This window comes from Artemia sp. Qi Xiang Cuo, chromosome 5 (genome assembly GCF_049724085.1).
Source record: "Artemia sp. Qi Xiang Cuo chromosome 5, ASM4972408v1, whole genome shotgun sequence".
NCBI lineage: Eukaryota > Metazoa > Arthropoda > Branchiopoda > Anostraca > Artemiidae > Artemia > Artemia sp. Qi Xiang Cuo.
Window position 1 is genome coordinate 24110199 of NC_142798.1, and position 19438 is coordinate 24129636.

General features: G+C 35.1%; 1 protein-coding gene across 1 annotated transcript in view; it reads left to right on the forward strand.

Moving 5' to 3' along the window:
• The first annotated feature begins 1791 nt into the window (after positions 1 to 1791).
• LOC148951963 (tyrosine kinase receptor Cad96Ca-like) overlaps positions 1792 to 19438 on the forward strand; it is a 91758-nt gene continuing 74111 nt past the window's right edge. The window contains exons 1-2 of the mRNA XM_089088772.1: positions 1792 to 1951; positions 14519 to 14639. Of these exons, the coding sequence (XP_088944898.1) occupies positions 1820 to 1951; positions 14519 to 14639 (253 nt within the window). The 5' untranslated portion in view covers positions 1792 to 1819. The remainder of the gene's footprint in view (positions 1952 to 14518; positions 14640 to 19438) is intronic.

Sequence of the window (19438 nt, forward strand, 5' to 3'; positions counted from 1 at the left end):
GAACTTGTTGACATATGGTTCTTGTAGCAATACCATATCCGGTTTTTAGTTGCAAAGTGTCTTCTGAAACTGAACTCGTGCGCTATAACAGTGCTGACATCTGAAAAAATGTCAGTTTGTTTGCACTACATAAGTCATTTTGCGTATTCAACTATACTGAATGTTCTTCTTGAGACAGTCCGTGATTTCGCGAGCAATTGGGCATTTTTTAAATTCATAGGATGCATCTGTTTCACATTGGACATTTTTTTTTATTACATGACCGACACATCAGGCGACTTGTAAAAGGTTTTTCATAGTCCTAGTAAGAATGGTTATCCATGCACCATGAGCACGTAACGTCCTTACAATCTGAACGTTTATGTCCATAGAGACAGCACTTCGGACATCAAATGATGTTGATGCAATCCTCGCATTCAACCATTAAAAAACCAAACTTAAATCTACGATTTGAAATGATTTCCTTCCGTAATACTGGGCTGACTTCAATAAATACGTTTTTTCTCGTTCCTCTTTCCACAGCAATGTTAACCTTGATGGTTTCTCCTTTCGCTACGAGGTTTTTAACTGAGGGGTTCGAGTCCATCACACAGCTCATACATCCTTCGCGTGTTCCGTAACCTGGTATTTCTTTTCCTACCGTTCGTGGGAGACGCTTCGTGACTGGTTTTGGTTTGAACTGCAACTGTTCAGATTTTTCTGTTAAAATCATGAGGGCTTCATCTAAGTCTTTTTGCTCTGCATTTCAAGAGTATATTTACCACCTCGTCCCGGTACAATTTTCCTTGCTGTATTTGCTGCAAACCTCATGAATTCTTACACTGTTAGCTAACATTTAAATTATTTCTGCAATAGAAGGGTAGCTGTCATCCCACAACATCCACAGTATAGGAATGTGTTTTATTGCTCAACTATTTATTTGAAATCACTCTAAATATCTTTTGTATGAGTTAGGGCTCTTCCCGAAAATGCCGTTGTATAAAAACTAATCTCATCAATAAACGCATCGAGTTTTTAAGGTATCTAGAAGAACAAATATCTCCAATTTGACAATGCCACAACATACATATCCACCATTACTGGAAAACCATGGAAGGGCTTTTATTTGAAAATTAGATTGTCATGGAGATCATTTTCGGAAACAATATGTTTTGAAACGAATCGTGAAAGAAACAAATTATCTATTGGTTGTAACTTTGATATTGTGACTTTAAAGGAAATTACTTCGGAAACACTAAAAAATTACACTCACTAAAGTCTTTTTTGACTGGCGGAATGGTGATGAAGAGGACATCAGAGGAGCGCTTAAAAAATTGTGGAGAGAAGTTTCAACTTTAATTCACGAAAAGACAATTAGTAGAAACAACAAATTTTCTCTCCTTCGCTGGTCTCCTTTTTAGTAGACATACGACGATTTGAAGAAACCATAACTTTTTTATCCTTCTAAACCAATAGTCATTCCAGCCTGTAACGGGTATTGCCTCAGTACTAATGTGCATAAAAAATAGAAAGGTTTCTGTCATACTTCAGCGTTATTAGCGCTTTTCACCTTGTTCATGATAATACCCCAAAAATGAAGGATTTTTGTTACCGTTATTTAGGAACTGCGGCAATTTAGGGCTCTTTATCTTTATTTGCTCCTTTAGCTATAGCTTTTATTTTTACAAAATTGGCAAGAATTTTCTCTATTGCTTGGAAAGCTGTGGGTGAGTTTTTCTTACAGAATTAGTGTCCCGGAGACCATTTTTGGGAACAATATATTCCTAATATCTTTCAATCTTTCTAGCCGAAGAAATCAGAATCCAATCTTGGTGTACTTATGATGACCAAAGAGGAAATAATGAAAAGTGAACAATTAGATGAAACGAAGGAGTCTATTAGCAATAAATTAGATCGCCAGATAAGCAACAGATATGAACTATGGGCTATGGGAGAAATTGACAGTGGATGGGTAAGTGTAATATTTGGTGATTTTACTGTGACGTCTTGTCGGTGATTAATTAGTTAATCAATCATTTCAAACAAAATTAAATCATTTTAAAAAACCTGATAAGCTGATATGAACAATCTGCTAACGTAAGTCATACGCGTTCTTCAAAACCCCAAAGCGTTATTTATATTGTGTCGGTTTTAAGTTTCATCTGCCACGAATGCTAATCGTTATCGCTATATAGATTAGTAGCGTCTAAGAAATTGACTTTCTGATTTGTATCCCTTCAAAGTACTAATTTTATTTTGAAAAATGTAGGTTCAAACAGCATATCTACATTATGTCAGTTTTAAGTTGCATCTACCACCCTATGCTAATGTAGATCGCTATGTCGCTTAGCAGCGTCTAAGAAACTGAGATGTTTCTATTTTCCGGTTCAAAGCGTATCAGTTCAAAGCGTAAGCAACTAATTGCATTTAAAAAAAAGGTAGGTGCAAACTACATTTTCTCAATCGTTTATTTAACTGTAGAGTTACTTCATACACTTCTCTTAAAGACCCCATTTCTTGTTTTCAGTGTTATTAGTTTGCTATCTCGAGATTTTTTCTAGTTGTTACTCCAGGAAAAATAAAATTGTTCTCTGTTTTGAAACGGAATTCTATTTTCTAATTTGGATTTCTTTTTGATTTTTTGTGTTAACATATTTCGTGTAAACAATTCGTTGCTGTTTCCGTCCCTGGAGTTAAACTGGCTATATATATATATCCCCTACAACAAATAGTTTCACTTTCTGGGGAGATAGGGCCCCAGAGGCAACTCAGAAAAGTCCAAGTTTTGGTAAGCAAAATGTTATCTTATTCTTTTCTGCGTTTGTTTCTAAATTTCTTTACGGTGATTGTGCTGCCTATGGCATCTGAGATGATTTTTTGAAATCTGAATTTACTATTAATAATTTCTCATTCACAGCTTTTCAATCGGCTTTTGTATTCTTCCATACAATTGAACTTGCCAAAATATTATTTACAATTTTATCATGAAAAATATAAATAAGGCATAGTGCTCAGTTTTGAAATTACAATTACTTATTTTGTAATGGAAAATTTAAATGCCCCAAAAAACAGACACAACTGCATTTCGGCCATTTCAAATTACAGTGTCTTCTCGACAATAAGTAAGTTTTCAGGGTAAAGTTGATCCCGGAGGTGACTCTGAAATATCAACCTACTCATATATTTTCACTTTTGAGGTCAAAGATATTATCATTCTTTTCAACACTTGTTTCTTTATTTCTTATGCTGATCGTGCTTCATCTTACATTTGAGAAACATGTTCTGAAACTAGAATTTATTATTAAATATTGCTCAGCAACATATTTAGAGTGAATAATAATTTTGTTGTATCTCTCCACACTGTGGAATTAGAAAAAATACCGTTTACCGTTTAATCCGGAGATAATATAGACAATTCAAATATTGTGTGTTAACCAAAGATTAATTAAGAGGACATTGAGCAGCTTCCAACTGCCACAGTAAGACGGATAAAAGTCGAATTTAAACAAAACAAATCCATATATCTGGGAGTGAATCTAGTTATACTCAGTTTACCTTCCACAACTACTCCTGGTTCTAAAGATAACAATAATATTAATGTCAATAATAATAAAATAATAACCACTTACAGAAATAGATAAATAGATGGGTAGATTTATGTTGATATAATAATACAATTATTATAGTTTAGAAACAGACGTTCACATAACTTCGCTGTTTAGCGTTAGCAGCAAGCTCGTGGCACATAAAAGCTGCAATAATTTTCTAAAATGCTCAACGGTTCTCATATTAGAAATAGCAAATATTTTTAAACCAGTGAAACGGTTTTGGTATTGTAAAAATCCATCTCTTAGTCTTGTAGAATGTTCAGGAGAATACTCTTGTAAGGAATTCAGACTGTTTAAAAGGGACATTAAATTGATTTTCTTTTCTATGGTATGCCTTTTAAAGTAACTGTACATGCTGCTGAGCAGTGTGTACAGCAGTGTTCTCAGCAGCAGCATGCTGCTGCTGCTGAGAACACACAATTGAGCAAATCTGGTTATGTGACAGAAGTCTAGTTTCTCTCATGTAGGAGCTCCACACTATTTTTCAAAAATAACATTAAATTCAGAGCTTTGTGCACATTATTTGGTGTCAGGATCCTCTCTATTGAGTCAAATGAGGGAGAAATATAACATGGAAGAGAGAAAGAAGGTCAGTCTCATAGATTGCACCGTAGAAGCTGATGTTGGCTTTTTTTTCTGTGTGTGTGTTCTAGCTTCATAAGACATAGAAGTTACAGATAAAAAATGAAACACAATTAAGTAGATACGATTACAAATCATTTGGAGGCCCTTTGACCTATGTTAATGAAGCTTGTGTCTTAACGGTGTATTTTCTAAGCCAAAATTTCAGAACACAGTAACGGTATTTGAAAAATAAAAACATATACGAGAAAAACGATGACAAGAGTACAGACACCAGTAACGTGCGTAAAGGTGGAGCGTTGCGCTTAGCCCATCGAAATTTCAATATATTTGTACTTTTACATAATGTTGTATTTGTTTTTTAAATAATACTGGGAAATCTGGCGCTTTCTTCATAGCAGTGTCCCTTCTCCCGTGAAAACTTCCTCCATGGAAAGATCCTCCCACACCCGAAACTACGAACGAAACGTCGACTTCATCCTCGTAAAATTCTCTGACCTGCGACGGATGTATCTCAACTTTGTGGGACTAAAAATGAGCGTGGGAGGGGGCCTAGTTGCGCTCCATTTTTTTGGTCACTTAAAAAGGCCACTAGAACTTTTAATGGGTTTAGATGATTTGATGGGTTTAATGGATTTGATGGGCATAGCCCATCAAAATTTCATTGTATTTGTAGTTTTACCAAAGCCTTTGTTGTTTTTAAGGACCCTTCCCCCACCAGAATATTTTTCTTTTTTAACTTGAACGGATCTTTGCATTTATATTTTTTTTTAAAGAAAGAGCCAACCCGCTTTATTAATGTAATTAAACAAAAAAAAAGTTTTTTAACTGAAAGTAAGGAGTAACATTAAAACTTAAAACGAACATAAATTATTCCGTTCATGAAAGGGGCTGTCCCCTCCTCAACGCCCCGCTCTTTACGGTTATGTTTGACTCTTCCTCACAACTCTAATTTTTAAAATACTAAAAAACTTTAGCCCAAATGTAAAGATCCTTCCACTTAACCCCCAACCCCCCACTACTAGAAAAAATCCCCCTGAAAACGTCTGTATACTTCCCAATAACCAATACTATATGTAAACATTGGGCAAAGTTCATACCTTGCAGCCCTTCCCCCGGGGACTCTGGGGAACTAAGTCATCCTTAAAGACATATCTATTATATTTTTCGACCATGCTGAACGAAATAGCTATCTCAAAATTTTGATGGGGTGACTTTGGGAAAAAATTAGTGTGGGAAGGGGCCTAGTTGTCATTCATTTTTTGGTCACTTTAAAAGGACACTAGAACATTTAATTTCTGTTCGAATGAGCACTTCCGTGATATTCTAGGACCAGTGGGTTGATAAGATCACCCCTGGGGAAAAACCCAAATAAACACGCATCCGTGATTTTTCTTCTGGCAAAAAAGGGGAAATTCCACACTTTTGAAGAAAGGAGCTTGAAACCTCTGCAGTAGGGTTCTCTGATACGCTGAATCTGATGGTGTTATTTTCATTAAGGTTATATGATTTTTAGGGGGTGTTTTCCCTTTTTTTGAATATAAAACAAATTTTTATGGGCACTTAACTTTTGAAAGGTAAGACTGAACCTGATAAAATTTATATATTTGAAATCAGCATAAAAATCCGATTCTTTTGATGTATATATTGATATCAAAATTCTGTTTTTTAGAGTTTCGGTTAATATTGAGCCGGTCGCTCCTTACTTACAGTTCGGTTACCACGAACTGTTTAATCTAACGTTTAATTAATCTACATCAAACAACGACAAAAATAATCTTCTTGACCAAATGAAAAATCAAGAGAGGGCCATTGTCCTTTCCTACTCAAAGAGAATGACGCCCTTCGGAAGTTTACAATTCGAAGTCATCTTTTTCATTTACCAATTATAATTGCTTTTGCTTCATAGGAAGATGAAGGCAGTTCTTATAGATTTGCTGATGCTAAAGCTGAATGTTGCAACTAGATTATGACGGATATTTGGCTAGAAAAGCGAATCCAGCAAAAGGTTTACCATTGTTAGTTTAGCAAGATAGTCATCATGGTTTCAATGTCCTTGGGTCAAAATATGCCAGTTTCTTTTTTTTATGGAAGGATAGCAAGGAAAATTCCCCCTAAATTTCCAAAATAAATGTAGAAAGGAATAGAAAATTTTATAGACTATCTTACGTGGCTCCTGCACTGTCAGCTCCAAAAAGAAGTTCATATTTCTATGGTAAAGTAGATGAAAAAAGAAGGAGGGACAAAACAAGCGTCTGCAGGGGCGAATCTCCAGCATTTTTACGGGGGGGGGGGGCAAGACAGCTTCATATCTGGAACTCAAAGGGCATGGGATGTATAATATTTTTTTCTCCACATTATTGGGGGGGGGGGGCAACTGTCCCCCCCCGTTCCACCCCCAAACGACGCCCCTGAGCGAATGCATGGTTTTCATTAAAGTCTGGGGAAATAATTACCATGGACTTAATTAGGATTCCATTTCCGAGGGCCTAACCATATTTAGAGAGGGTCTTAACTACGGAAGAACATTCTTCTTAGCTTTATTCTAAGCCTTTTTTATTAAAAACTCAGGTTTTTCAAGATTTTAGTAGGAGGTGCTTTCAGGAGTCCCTCCTCTCTGGCTATATCACTTTAAACTGCCTATCAGGATACCAATCTTTAAATAAGATTTTTTTTTTGTAGATCTGTTTCTTTTCTTAAGAATAAAATTTTTCATTTCCCCAGCCTTTAATGGTTCATGCAAAATATGTCTATTTATTATTATTTTTTTTTTAACTTTTAAGGACCGTTGATGAATTTGGCCATTGTTGGTGGTTTTATTCATGACGGTTTAAATTCATGAAGTCTTTCAAGAATTGAAATTTTAGGGATAAAATGTCGCTTTTTTTATTTATAATATTTTATTAATAAATTAATAAAATATTTAAATTTTTTAATTGTTATTTAAGAAATGTGGTAAATGCCAGTTAAGTATGATATAATTATTAGTTGAAAATAAAACCCATCTAATATCATCTCATCTCTCAAAAAGCAGACTTGCTGTGCGTTTTTTTTAATAAATTCTTTAATGGGAGGCTTGGAACTTCCAACATAAAAAATGTGGTACGTCAAGTACTATGGAACAGTATAAGATAAATTCTATGAGGTTATTCATCTTGTTCGTGTTGTATCACAGATATCTAAGGACCATTTAAAGTTGCCTTTCTTTCTTATTTATTTTAATAAAGGCAACATTTTTCTTGAGGAAGTAACGAGTGAAGCTGAAAATTAAAACATACAAAAACTATTTCTTTGCAAAATATGTAAGGTAAATATACAAAGCAAGATCAATTATACTAGCTTGTGATATTTCTCTCTATTTTTAGAATTGTAAAAACTAGTGCTTTACTGAAAAAAAAACAACGCACAAAATCAGGATGTTCTCTTGACAGAAGGGAAGCAAGTACTGCTACCGTCACAGGTTTCCTGTGAAATTTCACAGTTTTATGTATGGTTATAGGTTCACAGGTTTTTGCCATGAAACCGTAGAAAGTCTCAGGTTTTGGAGCTAAAGCTCCAGGGCTGCCAACAAAGGGGCATTTAGCCCTTTTGTGACAATTTTTCACCTTGGGTGACAATTTGGGGTCTGTAAAGATGACTTTTGACATTTTGTCCAATCATGTATTTTAAATAAAAAGAAACTGTTGATGCCAAAGTCCTGAGAAATACATCTTAAAATATCAAAAAATCGATCAATAGCAAAATTTAAAAACAAACCGTTTTGTTTTTTGAAAAACAAACTGTTTCCGGCTTATTTGATATGGATATTCATTTACCCGGCATCAGGTTCTGTTAAAATTTTAAAGCATCTTCTTTTATGAGAAAATACGTACATTTTGCATCATTTATTTCAGAGAAGAGCAATATTTTCATTAACCGAAACTTCGTTCCGAGGAAATAAAAAGATCTTGCTAAATTTTGATTTTTATTCAGTCTGAGAAGCCCATAAGAAGCCAGCATAAAATAAAAGAATAATTTATAAGGCTCTCATTTGTCTTTCACCGGCAATAATATTTTCACTTTAAACATTAAATTATAACTCTCTAAAAAAGCTCAGTTTTCAGTAAAGTGACAGTTTTTAGAATTCTACAAGTATAGAGAAATATTGCGAGTCAGTATGTTTGAGCTTTTGTTAGAAATATTTTGCATAATCTGAAAAGCAATAGTTTTTGTTCGTTTTAAGTTTCCACTTCACTCTTTACTTCCTCAAGAAAAACCTGAGGGAGGTAGACATCTTTTTTCAAATAAATTTTTTTTTGTCTGAATTTTTTTTTTCAAGTATACACAATAAAGATTGCAAAAATATTATTTATCTTACTTGGGTGATGAAACTAAAAAAACCAACCTGAATTTTGGTTAAAATAATAAATAAAATGAAATCCCACACAGTATCCCACAAGTTATTTGCAACTTTGTCAAACAAATAAAGGGTCCGAGGGTATATTGTCATCTGTATCTTCAAGAAATTGCACTTAATAAAGTGAAATGAAAATCAGTAAAAAAATTTTTAAAAGGCAGTTTTTGTTTGTCAAAGCGCGTTATTACGTTTAGATTACTTAGAGGACTGGAAGGAACAAGGTTTAAGAGGGGAGTTCAGACTTCTAGCAAAGGGCTTTCGACGATGGATATTACAACAATTTTGTACCCTTCTTATGCATCCCTGCATTTCCAAGCTAGAAATGGCACCAAACATTTTGGTGTCATGTGCTACTTTACCACATTAATTTGGGCCATGTGGTCCTTTACAAGGGAGATATCAGAACAAATTCACCAAAGGAACGCAAAAATGAGCAGTGACTTTTAAACAGGCCACTAAACATCTCTCTAACATCTTACGATTGCCTCTTGCGGAAAAAAATAACAAAAAGAAGACGCATTACTGCTACCCAAGCAAAATGCGGTTTTCCTTGTTGCTTAAGGTGTGGGACTAAAGTATCCAGCTTAGGGTTTTGACAATGATGATTACAACCTTGCGCTCTCATTTTGATCTACCGCCATTTTGAGGGGATTTCAAGCTCTTTTTCAAAATCTCTGAAAAATTATTTCTGAATAAACTTGTACTATTAAGGTAAGCCTATGTAAAATTTATCATACCTTAATAAAATTTAAATGAATTTTTTTCACCACATAGTTTTTTTTAAGATACTTTTGTTAGCTTCCGATAAAAGAAAAAGAAAAAAAACATTTATCTAATGATTTTTCTGGAAAGAATGCTGCTAAAATAAAAGGAAATGAAACATTACTCGAAAAAAGAATTAAAACTATCCCCCGCTTCTTAACAGTGTTGTTATATTTTACTAAGTTAATGATAAATTTTTTCATACCTGGGGGCGGGGGGGCTTAGAATATTAGCCTGCATTGCTGATTCTCCGTTCAGTGAGTTTTGAAGTATTGCTGCCGGTAGTTGAAGCTTATAATTGTATTTAGATGACTGTCATAAACAATCGTAATTTGGACATTGTACAAGTAGCATATTTGCCAGTAATTTTATATAATGACTCACGTGGCAAAGTAGGCTAAAACATTAAGTTAAGGTTGTACTACCGTGATATCAAACAGTTCGTGGTAACGAACTGTAAGTAGGAGTGATCCGGCTCAATAATAATCGAAACTCTAAAAAACAGGATTTTGATATCAATAGATATATCTAAAGAATTGGATTTTTATGCTTATTCCAAATATATGTTTAATTAAGTTTTCTTACCCGTCAAAAGCTACGAGCCTGAGAAAATTTGTCTGATTTTTGGAAAAAAGAAGAAAAGACCCCCTAGAAGTCACAGAAATTTAATGAAAATCACAACATCAGATTCGGCATATCAAAGAACCCTACTCTAAAAGTTTCAAGCTCCTATCTGGGAAAATGTGGAATTGCGTAATTTATGCCAGAAGAAGGTTCACGGATGCGTGTTTATTTGTTGTTTTTTTTTCCATGGGTGATCTTTTAGACCCAGTGGGCCTTGAGCTTCAGAAGAGGGCTCATTCTAACGTAAATGAAAAGATCTAGTGCCCTTTTTAAGTGACCAAAAACAATTGGAGGGCAACTAGCCCCCTCCCACGCCTGTTTTTTCCAAAAATCGTCCAATCAAAATTTATAGATAGCTATTTTGTTCAACATGGTTGAAAGGCTCAATAACTATGTCTTTGGAGATAACATGATCCCCCAAAGCCCCTGGAGAACGGTTTTTAAGTTATAAAATTGACCAGTTAATTATTTATATATTTGTTATTGGGAAGTATACATAAATTTTTCGGGTGGGGAGGGGAGGATGAATCTTTTTTTTTGGGGGGGGGGATTTCGGACGGCGAGAATTATCCATGGAGAGGGGAGTTTCCAGGGAGTGAACTTTTCAGGGGAAATTTTACGCTGGGGGAATTTGCCAGAATTCCTATATGAGATTTCTTTATATGTCTTGCTTTCTCTTTACCGATTCAATTTTACGCTTGGAGACGTTAAGGGTAATTGTCCGGGGTAAATTTTCGCCAGGACTGAGTTTTCCAGAGGATATTTTAGTGGGGAGGATGATTTTTCCGTGGAGATGGAACAGATGAAACAAGTTTTTTCAGCTGAAAGTAAGGAGCGACATTAAAACTTTAAACAAACAGGAATTATTACGTATATGAGGGGGGGGTTGTCCCCTCCTCAACACCTCGCTCTTTACGCGAAAGTTTAAATTTTTGTCCCACTTCTTGAAAAGTGACTCCTGAAACACAAGGGTCGTTTAACTACAACAATAAGTAACTTTTTTAAAGTGCCGGAAAACCTTGGCGTGAAGAGCGAGGTGTTGAGGAAGGGGCAACCCCCCTCATATACGTGGTAATTCCTGTTCGTTATAAGTTTTAATGTCGCTCCTTACTTTTAGCAGAAAAAACATGTTTTTTTTATTTATTTGCAGATAAAGAATAGATTGAAAACTTCCAATCTAATTTAGCTCAAACGGAAGTACCTGATCTGAGCGCCTCTTGCGGTTTATAACAAAAAGTGAAATAAAAGAAATAAATTAGTTTAGTTCTACTCTGGGCATTATTATTTGTTTATGACCTCTTTTGGACAGTAATAACATGGTATTATAAACTTCGCTGTTCTAATATAATAATGTTACTGTTTGTTTTCTTAGGAGACATCAGGCTGCATAAGATATTCTAGAGGGGACAGTGTAATTTTTCAAAACAGGGAAGGGGGTTGTACACAGATATTTGAATTTTTTTTCCAGAAGTGTCTAGCAAGAATGCGTTAAGTTTTATTAAGATAAAGATGAGTAAGGATGTTGTTCTTTTTCAAAACGATTCGTGGTAACGAACTGTAAATAAGGAGCGACTCCTGCTTACAGTAACCAAAACTCCAAAAAACTAGTTTTGATAACAATATATACAAAAGAAATACTGGATGTTTAGGTTGATTTTAAGTACGTAAAATTCACTAAGTTTATTGCTACCTTACAAAAGTTGGGAGCCTTAGAAAATTGTCTAATCTTCGGAAAAGGAGAAAAATACCCATAAAAATTGGAATGATTTTAATGAAAATTATACTATCATGTTTAGTATATCAGAGAAACTCAGTGCCAACGTTTTGAGACACTATCATCAAAAGTAGGAAATTTTGTATTTTTCCGAGTAAGGTGATTACGAATGCCTTTTTACATGTTTAGTTTTTTTCCCAGAAACGAGCGAATCAAACCAACGGTCTTAGGATATCGAAAGATGGTATAATGGAAAGGAAATTAAAAGCTCTAGTACCCATCTCATATATAAAGAAAAAACAACAACAAAAAAATAAAACTCACATCTTCAATAACATCCATTATCAGTAAACCAATGTCAATATCACTTCCAATAGACTGATAATGCAAATAGCACGAATACGCACGAAAGAATGACAAGTTAGACCCAATCAAAGAGAACCGTACCAGAACAATCTAACTTGTCATTCTTTCGTGCGTATTCGTGCTATTTGTATTATCAGTCTATTGGAAGTGATATTAATATTGGTTCACTGATATTGGAAGTTATTTAGATGCGAGTTTTATTTATTTATCGTTTTCTTTCTCTTTCTTTATATGCTGTGTTTAATTTAGCTTAATTCATTTTTTTTCTGCTGAAAAAGGATCCTGGACATGGAGCCGAAATATTCGGATTTTATTATTTAAATTTGTTTTCTTTTTTGCCCAGTGCTATATTTAAATATTATACCCGTTTTCATTCTATATTTGTATTTTTTTAAATTCTGTGCCCAAATCCTTATACACCCTTGCACGCACCCTTAAATGTCAGATAATTTTTTCTCACTGATTAATTTAGCCAAAGTTCCAAAGGAAAGTAGCTGAATCCTTGCGAATATTTTTTTTCTAAGCATTTTCTCTGAAACTATGAAGAAATGGCTGCAACTTTTCTGTGGTTTTTGCCTAGTGTTTTCTCGGATATAGAATGTGTAGACACTGTAAGAAAGAGTCGAATTATGAATAGCTAACTATTAGCTGTTGAAAAAGATTTCTGAGAATTAAGAAAGCAATATCCCCTTGTATCTATTTTATGAAATAGATTCCTTTCTTAAATGTTAATCATCTTCTTTAATATGAAATCTATTGATTGCAGGATATGTTTACTTTTCCCTTTCTTTCAACTTTGAAACAAACTATGAGACTATACTTCGTAATCTCAACTTCTTGTTTCGTTTGAAAGATTCATTCTCATAAATCTTAATTTTGGAAATCTATCTCACACGCAATATTTGATCAAGAGACATAAGGTCATCATTTGAAGACTATCGTTGAATTCTTTGCAGAAAATCCTTATTATTCTGCAAGGCCGTACCCAGGACTTTTTCGGAGGGGGTTATACTCAATTTTTTTTCTTTTTTTTGGGGGGGGGGGTTACACAAAAAAAACTCAAGAAACGCATACAAATTTTTTTTATGTCCATTTTTGTTACTTTTTTACGAGTCAAACAAACATTTTTTTTTTGGGGGGGGGGGGGGTTCAAACCCCCTAACCCCCCTCCTGGATTCGGAATTGTTATTCTGATTATATTTTAACAATAATTTGTATTTATCACAGAGTGTTCTTTTAGGAGATAAAAGCATAACCATTTAGCAGTTAAGAGTTTCAAATTCTTGGAAACAACATATCCTTAATGCTTGGATCCCCTCAATAACACAAACAAAATTGCATCTTAATTTATAGAAATAATACCTGGAATTATTGAGCAGCTCTTGAATTATTGATACACAAAGGCTACCTTTGTTGTATTGTAAAATAGTTTCAGGGAAATACTGACCAGACATTAGCGTAAAGAACAGCGATTTAGCTAGCGTCATTTCTCTTTTCTTTTCTCTCTGTAAGTTACTTTTTGTCTCAATATGTGACCCGTATATCCCCCACTACTTTACTGGCCAAGGAGCGTTTGGGGTAAATTAATATAGTGTACTATTGTATGTGCATTGCATTATAAATAAATCTTATCAACCCCCTTCTAATATAGGATAATATATGTCTTTTTCTTTTCAATGTCAATCTTTACATTCGTTTGAAAAAATTATTTTTATTTTCTCCTAAGTTTTAATGTTACTTTTTAAATTCATTGTTAAAAATTATCGAACGGTTCCATTGAAGTACAAACATATTCGCGCCTACTGTGTTCCACCTCTTTACCCTTAGGTATCAGAAGCATTATTGTTTCTTTAAATTGCTTGTTTTGTAGCTCTAAAGTCTCAGTAAGACATAAACGAAGGAACATTTTTACTGTTTGACTTTTCCTCTTTACTGAAATAATTCCCAAAAGCCACTTGCAGTATCCCACGGGGCAATGTAGTTCAAAAAGGTCAAATTGCTCTGAAAAAAAAAATTTCTGTCTGATTGTCCCTCTGACAGCAGTTTAGAAGACGATTGTTGGCAATCACCCCATGTAATCTAAGAAACGCCAAGTGTGAAAGTGCTAGATATAACATCTATGCGTGGCATCACCTACAGGAGCGTCTTTTGGGGGTGGCGAAGGGGAAAGTTGCCCCCCCCAATAATGTGGAAGAAAAAATAATATGGACCCCTCTTGCCCCCCCCCCTCCCCAATAAAAATGCTGGAGATTCACCCCTGATCAACTATACAGATCCTTTGAGACGATCATCTTTGAGAATAAAAGCAAGTTAATCCTGCTTCCCTGCGTACACAAGTTGTCACAAGCAAAATCAGAATAAAACAGCGAGAATCAGAAATTGCCAAACCAGAATATAGGTGTAACTTAATGTTAGCTTATTTAAATTGTTGATGTGCTCTTAGTGTTGAATTTGTCATTGTTTTACTAGATTAGTTTCATATTGCAGAGGAATACGGAACCTCCAGATGATAAATGGGAATTTCCAAGGACTAATCTAAAGATGCTGGGAATACTTGGTGAAGGATGTTTTGGACAAGTCTGGAAATTTGAGGCTAAAAATTTCCTTGGTAAGCACAAGAGATTATATACGAGTGGTAAAAATACTGGTCCTCTAAGACTAAAACTTTTGTGCTTGCAAAAGCGACTTCAGGATAGTGACTTCGAATTTCTTTTCGCTACTCCTCTTTATCTCATTTTCCCCTTTGTTAGAAATTCAATACACTAAGAGGCTCCACATTTGGTTCCATGGGGAAACCCCTTCTCCTCAATCTTTTGGCCAGTCAAAAGAATCTTGCTATCACTTATACCAATAGTACCGCAATTTAACCTCGATTTATCTATAATTTTAGCAATTTAAAAAGAAAAAAAAATGGACTTAATCAAGATCCGTGATGAAAAAAACAAGCCAGTTGCTAAGTTTTTTGTCCCCTTCCCCTAAAATATCCTGGATAGCAATGTATATCATCTGAAAGGATAGATAAATCTTAGAAGAATGAGCTCAAAAATAACTAAAATGAATTATAGAGAAATGAATAAAAAAAAAAAAAAATATATACCACCCTAAGGTCATCCATTTACTTTATACAAAAGAGGGATTTTTTGGCAATCAGTTTGAAGTTTGAAGACACCCTTATTTGAAAATGTGGCAGTGGACAGTTTTGATGTTCTTTATGTCAGATGTGATAAAGTAAAGAGGACTAAAATTAAAATTAAATGGTTTACTAAAATTTAATAGTAGTTACAAAAAAATTAATAAACATATCAGTATATGAGAGATAAAAGGGGCGTTTTTTCACTTATCAATGTGCTAAGATCTTACATCTTTTGTCGGAAACCGCTTAAAAGTGACATATTTGAACAAAGATCTTACATCTTTGGTCGTTTTTGTGCAAACGTCTTTCATCATTCTGCTCTGATCAGCGGTCTGAGAACAATGATGAGTAGATCATCAAAGTTCTCTCCATCATTAATCTATATGGCAGAACAATGGCGGTCTTCACACTTTTTGCTAACATCAGTGAGCTGTAAGATCTTAGAACAAAGATGAGTTAAAAAACGATAATCCTTGCAGAAAGATGTAAGATCTTAAATGTAAGATCTTAGTGCTAAAAAACAGGCCTAAATTATCTTACTCCCAAAACACTGCTTCTTAGATAATTCGTTTTGAAGCTTGAGCACTGTCGCGTTCACCGAAGCAGAGGTGAAAACTTGGCTGCTCTTACTTTTAGAGTTAGATTAAGGTTAAGTGAAATGAATAAACTATGTATGTATCCAAAAAATCGAATTTAAAATATGAACGTTGCCATATACAATGGTAGTGAAAAAATATGCAGTCTCAACTTACTTTATAAAACAGATCAGTAGGAAAAACAAAAAGATAAAAAGGCGGCGTCTTTCACTTGCAGGTATTTCCTATTCGGAGAGTCAAGCCCGACATTTTTTTTTTTTGCGATGATAATTCGATATATTTTCGTAGCTAAGAAGAGAACTTTGCCTGCTTTTTATTGTGTGGATATAATAGTCTCTCTTCTAAACGTACACTATGTTGATGACAGCTGTGCAGTCCAAAACTTCTTGCTACCAAATTTCAAAACTTTTTGACCCAATTCTTTAAGAATGACCCCTTAATCAAAAAGACCGTTTAATTAGAATAAATAGCTCTTATGGAAGTACTAAAAAAAACTTTAGCGTAAAGTGCGAGGTATTGACTAGGGGGTGTACCCCCACATATACGAAATAATTTCTGTTCATTTTAAGTTTTGATGATTCTTCTTACTTTTAGTTGAAGAAACTTGTTTTCTTTATTCAATTTCCGATTGTTTGTTATAACAGAAATTATTCCGTATATACGGAATAAGCCCCCCCCCCGTCCCCCTTATATACGGGGATTTCCCCTTCTTAACGCCTGGCTCTTTACGCTAAAGCTTTTATTGTTTAAAAAAATAAAGTTGTGAGACAAAGTCAAACTATAGCGTAAAGAGCAAGGCGTTGGGGAGGGGACAGCCCCTTTCAAATACGGAATAATTTCTGTTCGTTTTAAGTTTTAATGTCGCTCCTTACTTTCAGTTAAAAAAAACCTTGTTTTCTTTTGTTTAATCTATACAGCATCAATGATCCTAATAGATCTCAACTTAGCTGAGCAGAAAAACTTCCTGAGGGAATGGAATCTATGTAGGACCATGCTGTTGCTACTTGAATGGAGCTTGATCCAAGAGATATGATTACTGAAACTAGAGTGAATTTCCTAGTCATACAAGATGTTGTTCAATCTGGCTGTAGAGATTATCATTACCTTCAAACCTGCTCAGAATCACTCTGATCATAAAGTAGTCTTTGTGGCAATATGTATTTTGTACAGGGAAGCTTTCGACCATGTTGCACCGAATCAGATCATTCATCGTGCATTGCTGTTTTCGATGAAATTGGAGATATATGACAGAACTTGAAAATCGCAAGAAAACATACTGCCACTATTGAGAACTTTCATTGTCTTAAAGGAAAATTTTCATAGTATTTCTGTGTATGGAAATGTTCGAGAATTCCCAAGTACGCTCAAAAGCCATTGATTTCTGAAAAGAGTATAAAAATGACACTAATTCGTGGCAATTTGCGTACAGTGAATGTACCTTTTATGTGTCGGAGAATTGCCATCCCCCAGAAGGTGACGCTTTGGGTCGGGACCCAAGTCAGCTATTAATAAAAATCTGAAAGCAAAAAAAATCTGAAAAATAGACCTGCTAATTTCGATATTAGCAGTGAATCGACTAACTCAGGGATGATAGGCTTACTGTGCATTTAAGAAACTAGTTGCCAACTGAATCAGAAGCCACTAAGAGCTAGGGAAAAATGAACATTTTCTACTCTTGCGTCTTTTAACAGTGACAATGAAGAAATGTATGTCTTTGCAGATCAATATCACGGAATATCTGGATATTGTGACAAAGAAGGCTTGAAGAACTGTGATTGTTGCGACAAGCAGCGAAGACCCTTACATAAATTTGTGGTATCTCTAGGAAAACACTCAAAGATCGATGATTCAAACTCGCCACTATTAAATTTCAAGGCAAAGGGAAGAGTGATTGAGCTTTTATTTGACCCATTCTAGAACTCAGTCCATGTGCAACGACCAAGTTTAACTGTCTACCACTCCGGAGGCTTTGAAGGTTTTGGAGGCTTTGAGAGTGATGATGCTCAGCAGAATCAGAATTGTCGATACAAATTTTGAACAGCGCTTGAGTTGCCCCTTGAAGAGGTGAATACAAGAATTGTGGTGCACCTGTTGGACTGTTTTAAGAGGGGTGTAGATGTTGCGTGTGTTCATGTGAATGTCAGAGACATTTTGTCCTTTTGCTGCATCATTAAAAGCTATTGCTTGGATCCCATTCAACTTTTGAAAAGCTAAACGTTTCGGTCCAATTTCGAGAATTTTCAAGCCCAATAAAACAACTTTGCGGAAAATTGCCAAACAATATGGTTTTTTCAATTTGCTTTCTCCATACAGTTTTAGGCTATGACACGGCTGCTTTCCTTTTCTCTTAGGGAAAAAGTGCTCAAGGTGTTGAGAAACGAGGATTGCATAAACATATTGCTTTGCTTGTGTAAGCGATAGAGGGGTCAAAGGTCGACTCTTAGGCACAAGAAAATCTCTTTTCTTTTGCACTGTCGCCACATACGGATAAAGATCCACAAGGATCCACACCTCTTTGACTCTTTTGATGACTTACGAGTACATTCATACCTTGGGAAATGACAGCTCTCAAGTATTTGAAACCACCTAACGGTTTTTTAAGTAAGCGCATTTACCTTCAGTTGGATTTTTTTTTTTTTTTTTTTTTTTTTTTTTTACAAGTGAACAGAAATAAACAGCGGTTCATAGATTCCCTACATTGGCTGGATATTCATTTTTGTTACATTTTTACGAGTCAGACAAATATTTTTTAAGAGGGGGGGGGGTAAACCCCCTACCCCCTGGATATGCCCTTGTGCCCATGACTCACCAAAATATTACCATGCTCTACCGGTGGGGCCTGTACCCCACGTTGGGAATCACAGCTTTAAAGAATGAAATTGTTTATTCAAATCTTTAAAATGCAAGTGGTAAATAACACACCTGAAGTTATCAACTGGCTGTATTTTTTGTATTCTACAATGCTTTCCAGAAAGCACTTACCAAATGCAAGTGCAAGAGCGGGGAGTTTATGGGGCGATAACCCTCATTATGCATAGCATAATTTCAGCTCGCTGTAAGTTTTAACGTCGCTCTTTACTTTCATTTGAAAAAAAAATCATTGAATTAACATATTTAAATAGGTCTACAAAGGATCGACCGTTAGGGCGAGTCATGCAACATCGTTGAGAGAGCGAGCTCCGTTTAATAGGAGTCTTGAGACCTTCAGATTCTTCCAAGCCATGCTTGGTATTCGGAAATTTAGCTTAGTATCCTAAGCCGTATGGCTTGGTATGAATTTGTCTGGTCAAGAGTGCTTGAAGGGGGAGGGGAAGAATACAAGCAAACTTCAATTTCAGGTCAAATTTCCCCAGAGGGTCCAGTATGTAATACTGGACTGATGTATGATGGACTGTATGATGACTGGACTGTATGATGACTTAAGAGTACATTCATACCTTGGGAAATGTGAGCTCTCAAGTATTTGCAACCACCTAACGGTTTTTTAAGTAAGCGCATTTACCTTCAGTTGGATTTTTTTTTTTTTTTCAAGTGAACAGAACTAAACAGCAGTTCATAGATTCCCTACATTGGCTGGATATTTCAAAATGGTACGATTTGCTGCGTTTTGCCCTCCTTTAAATTCTCAGATTGTATGGCACCTGAGTATTGCTCCAAAAAGCCCTGTACAAAAAACAA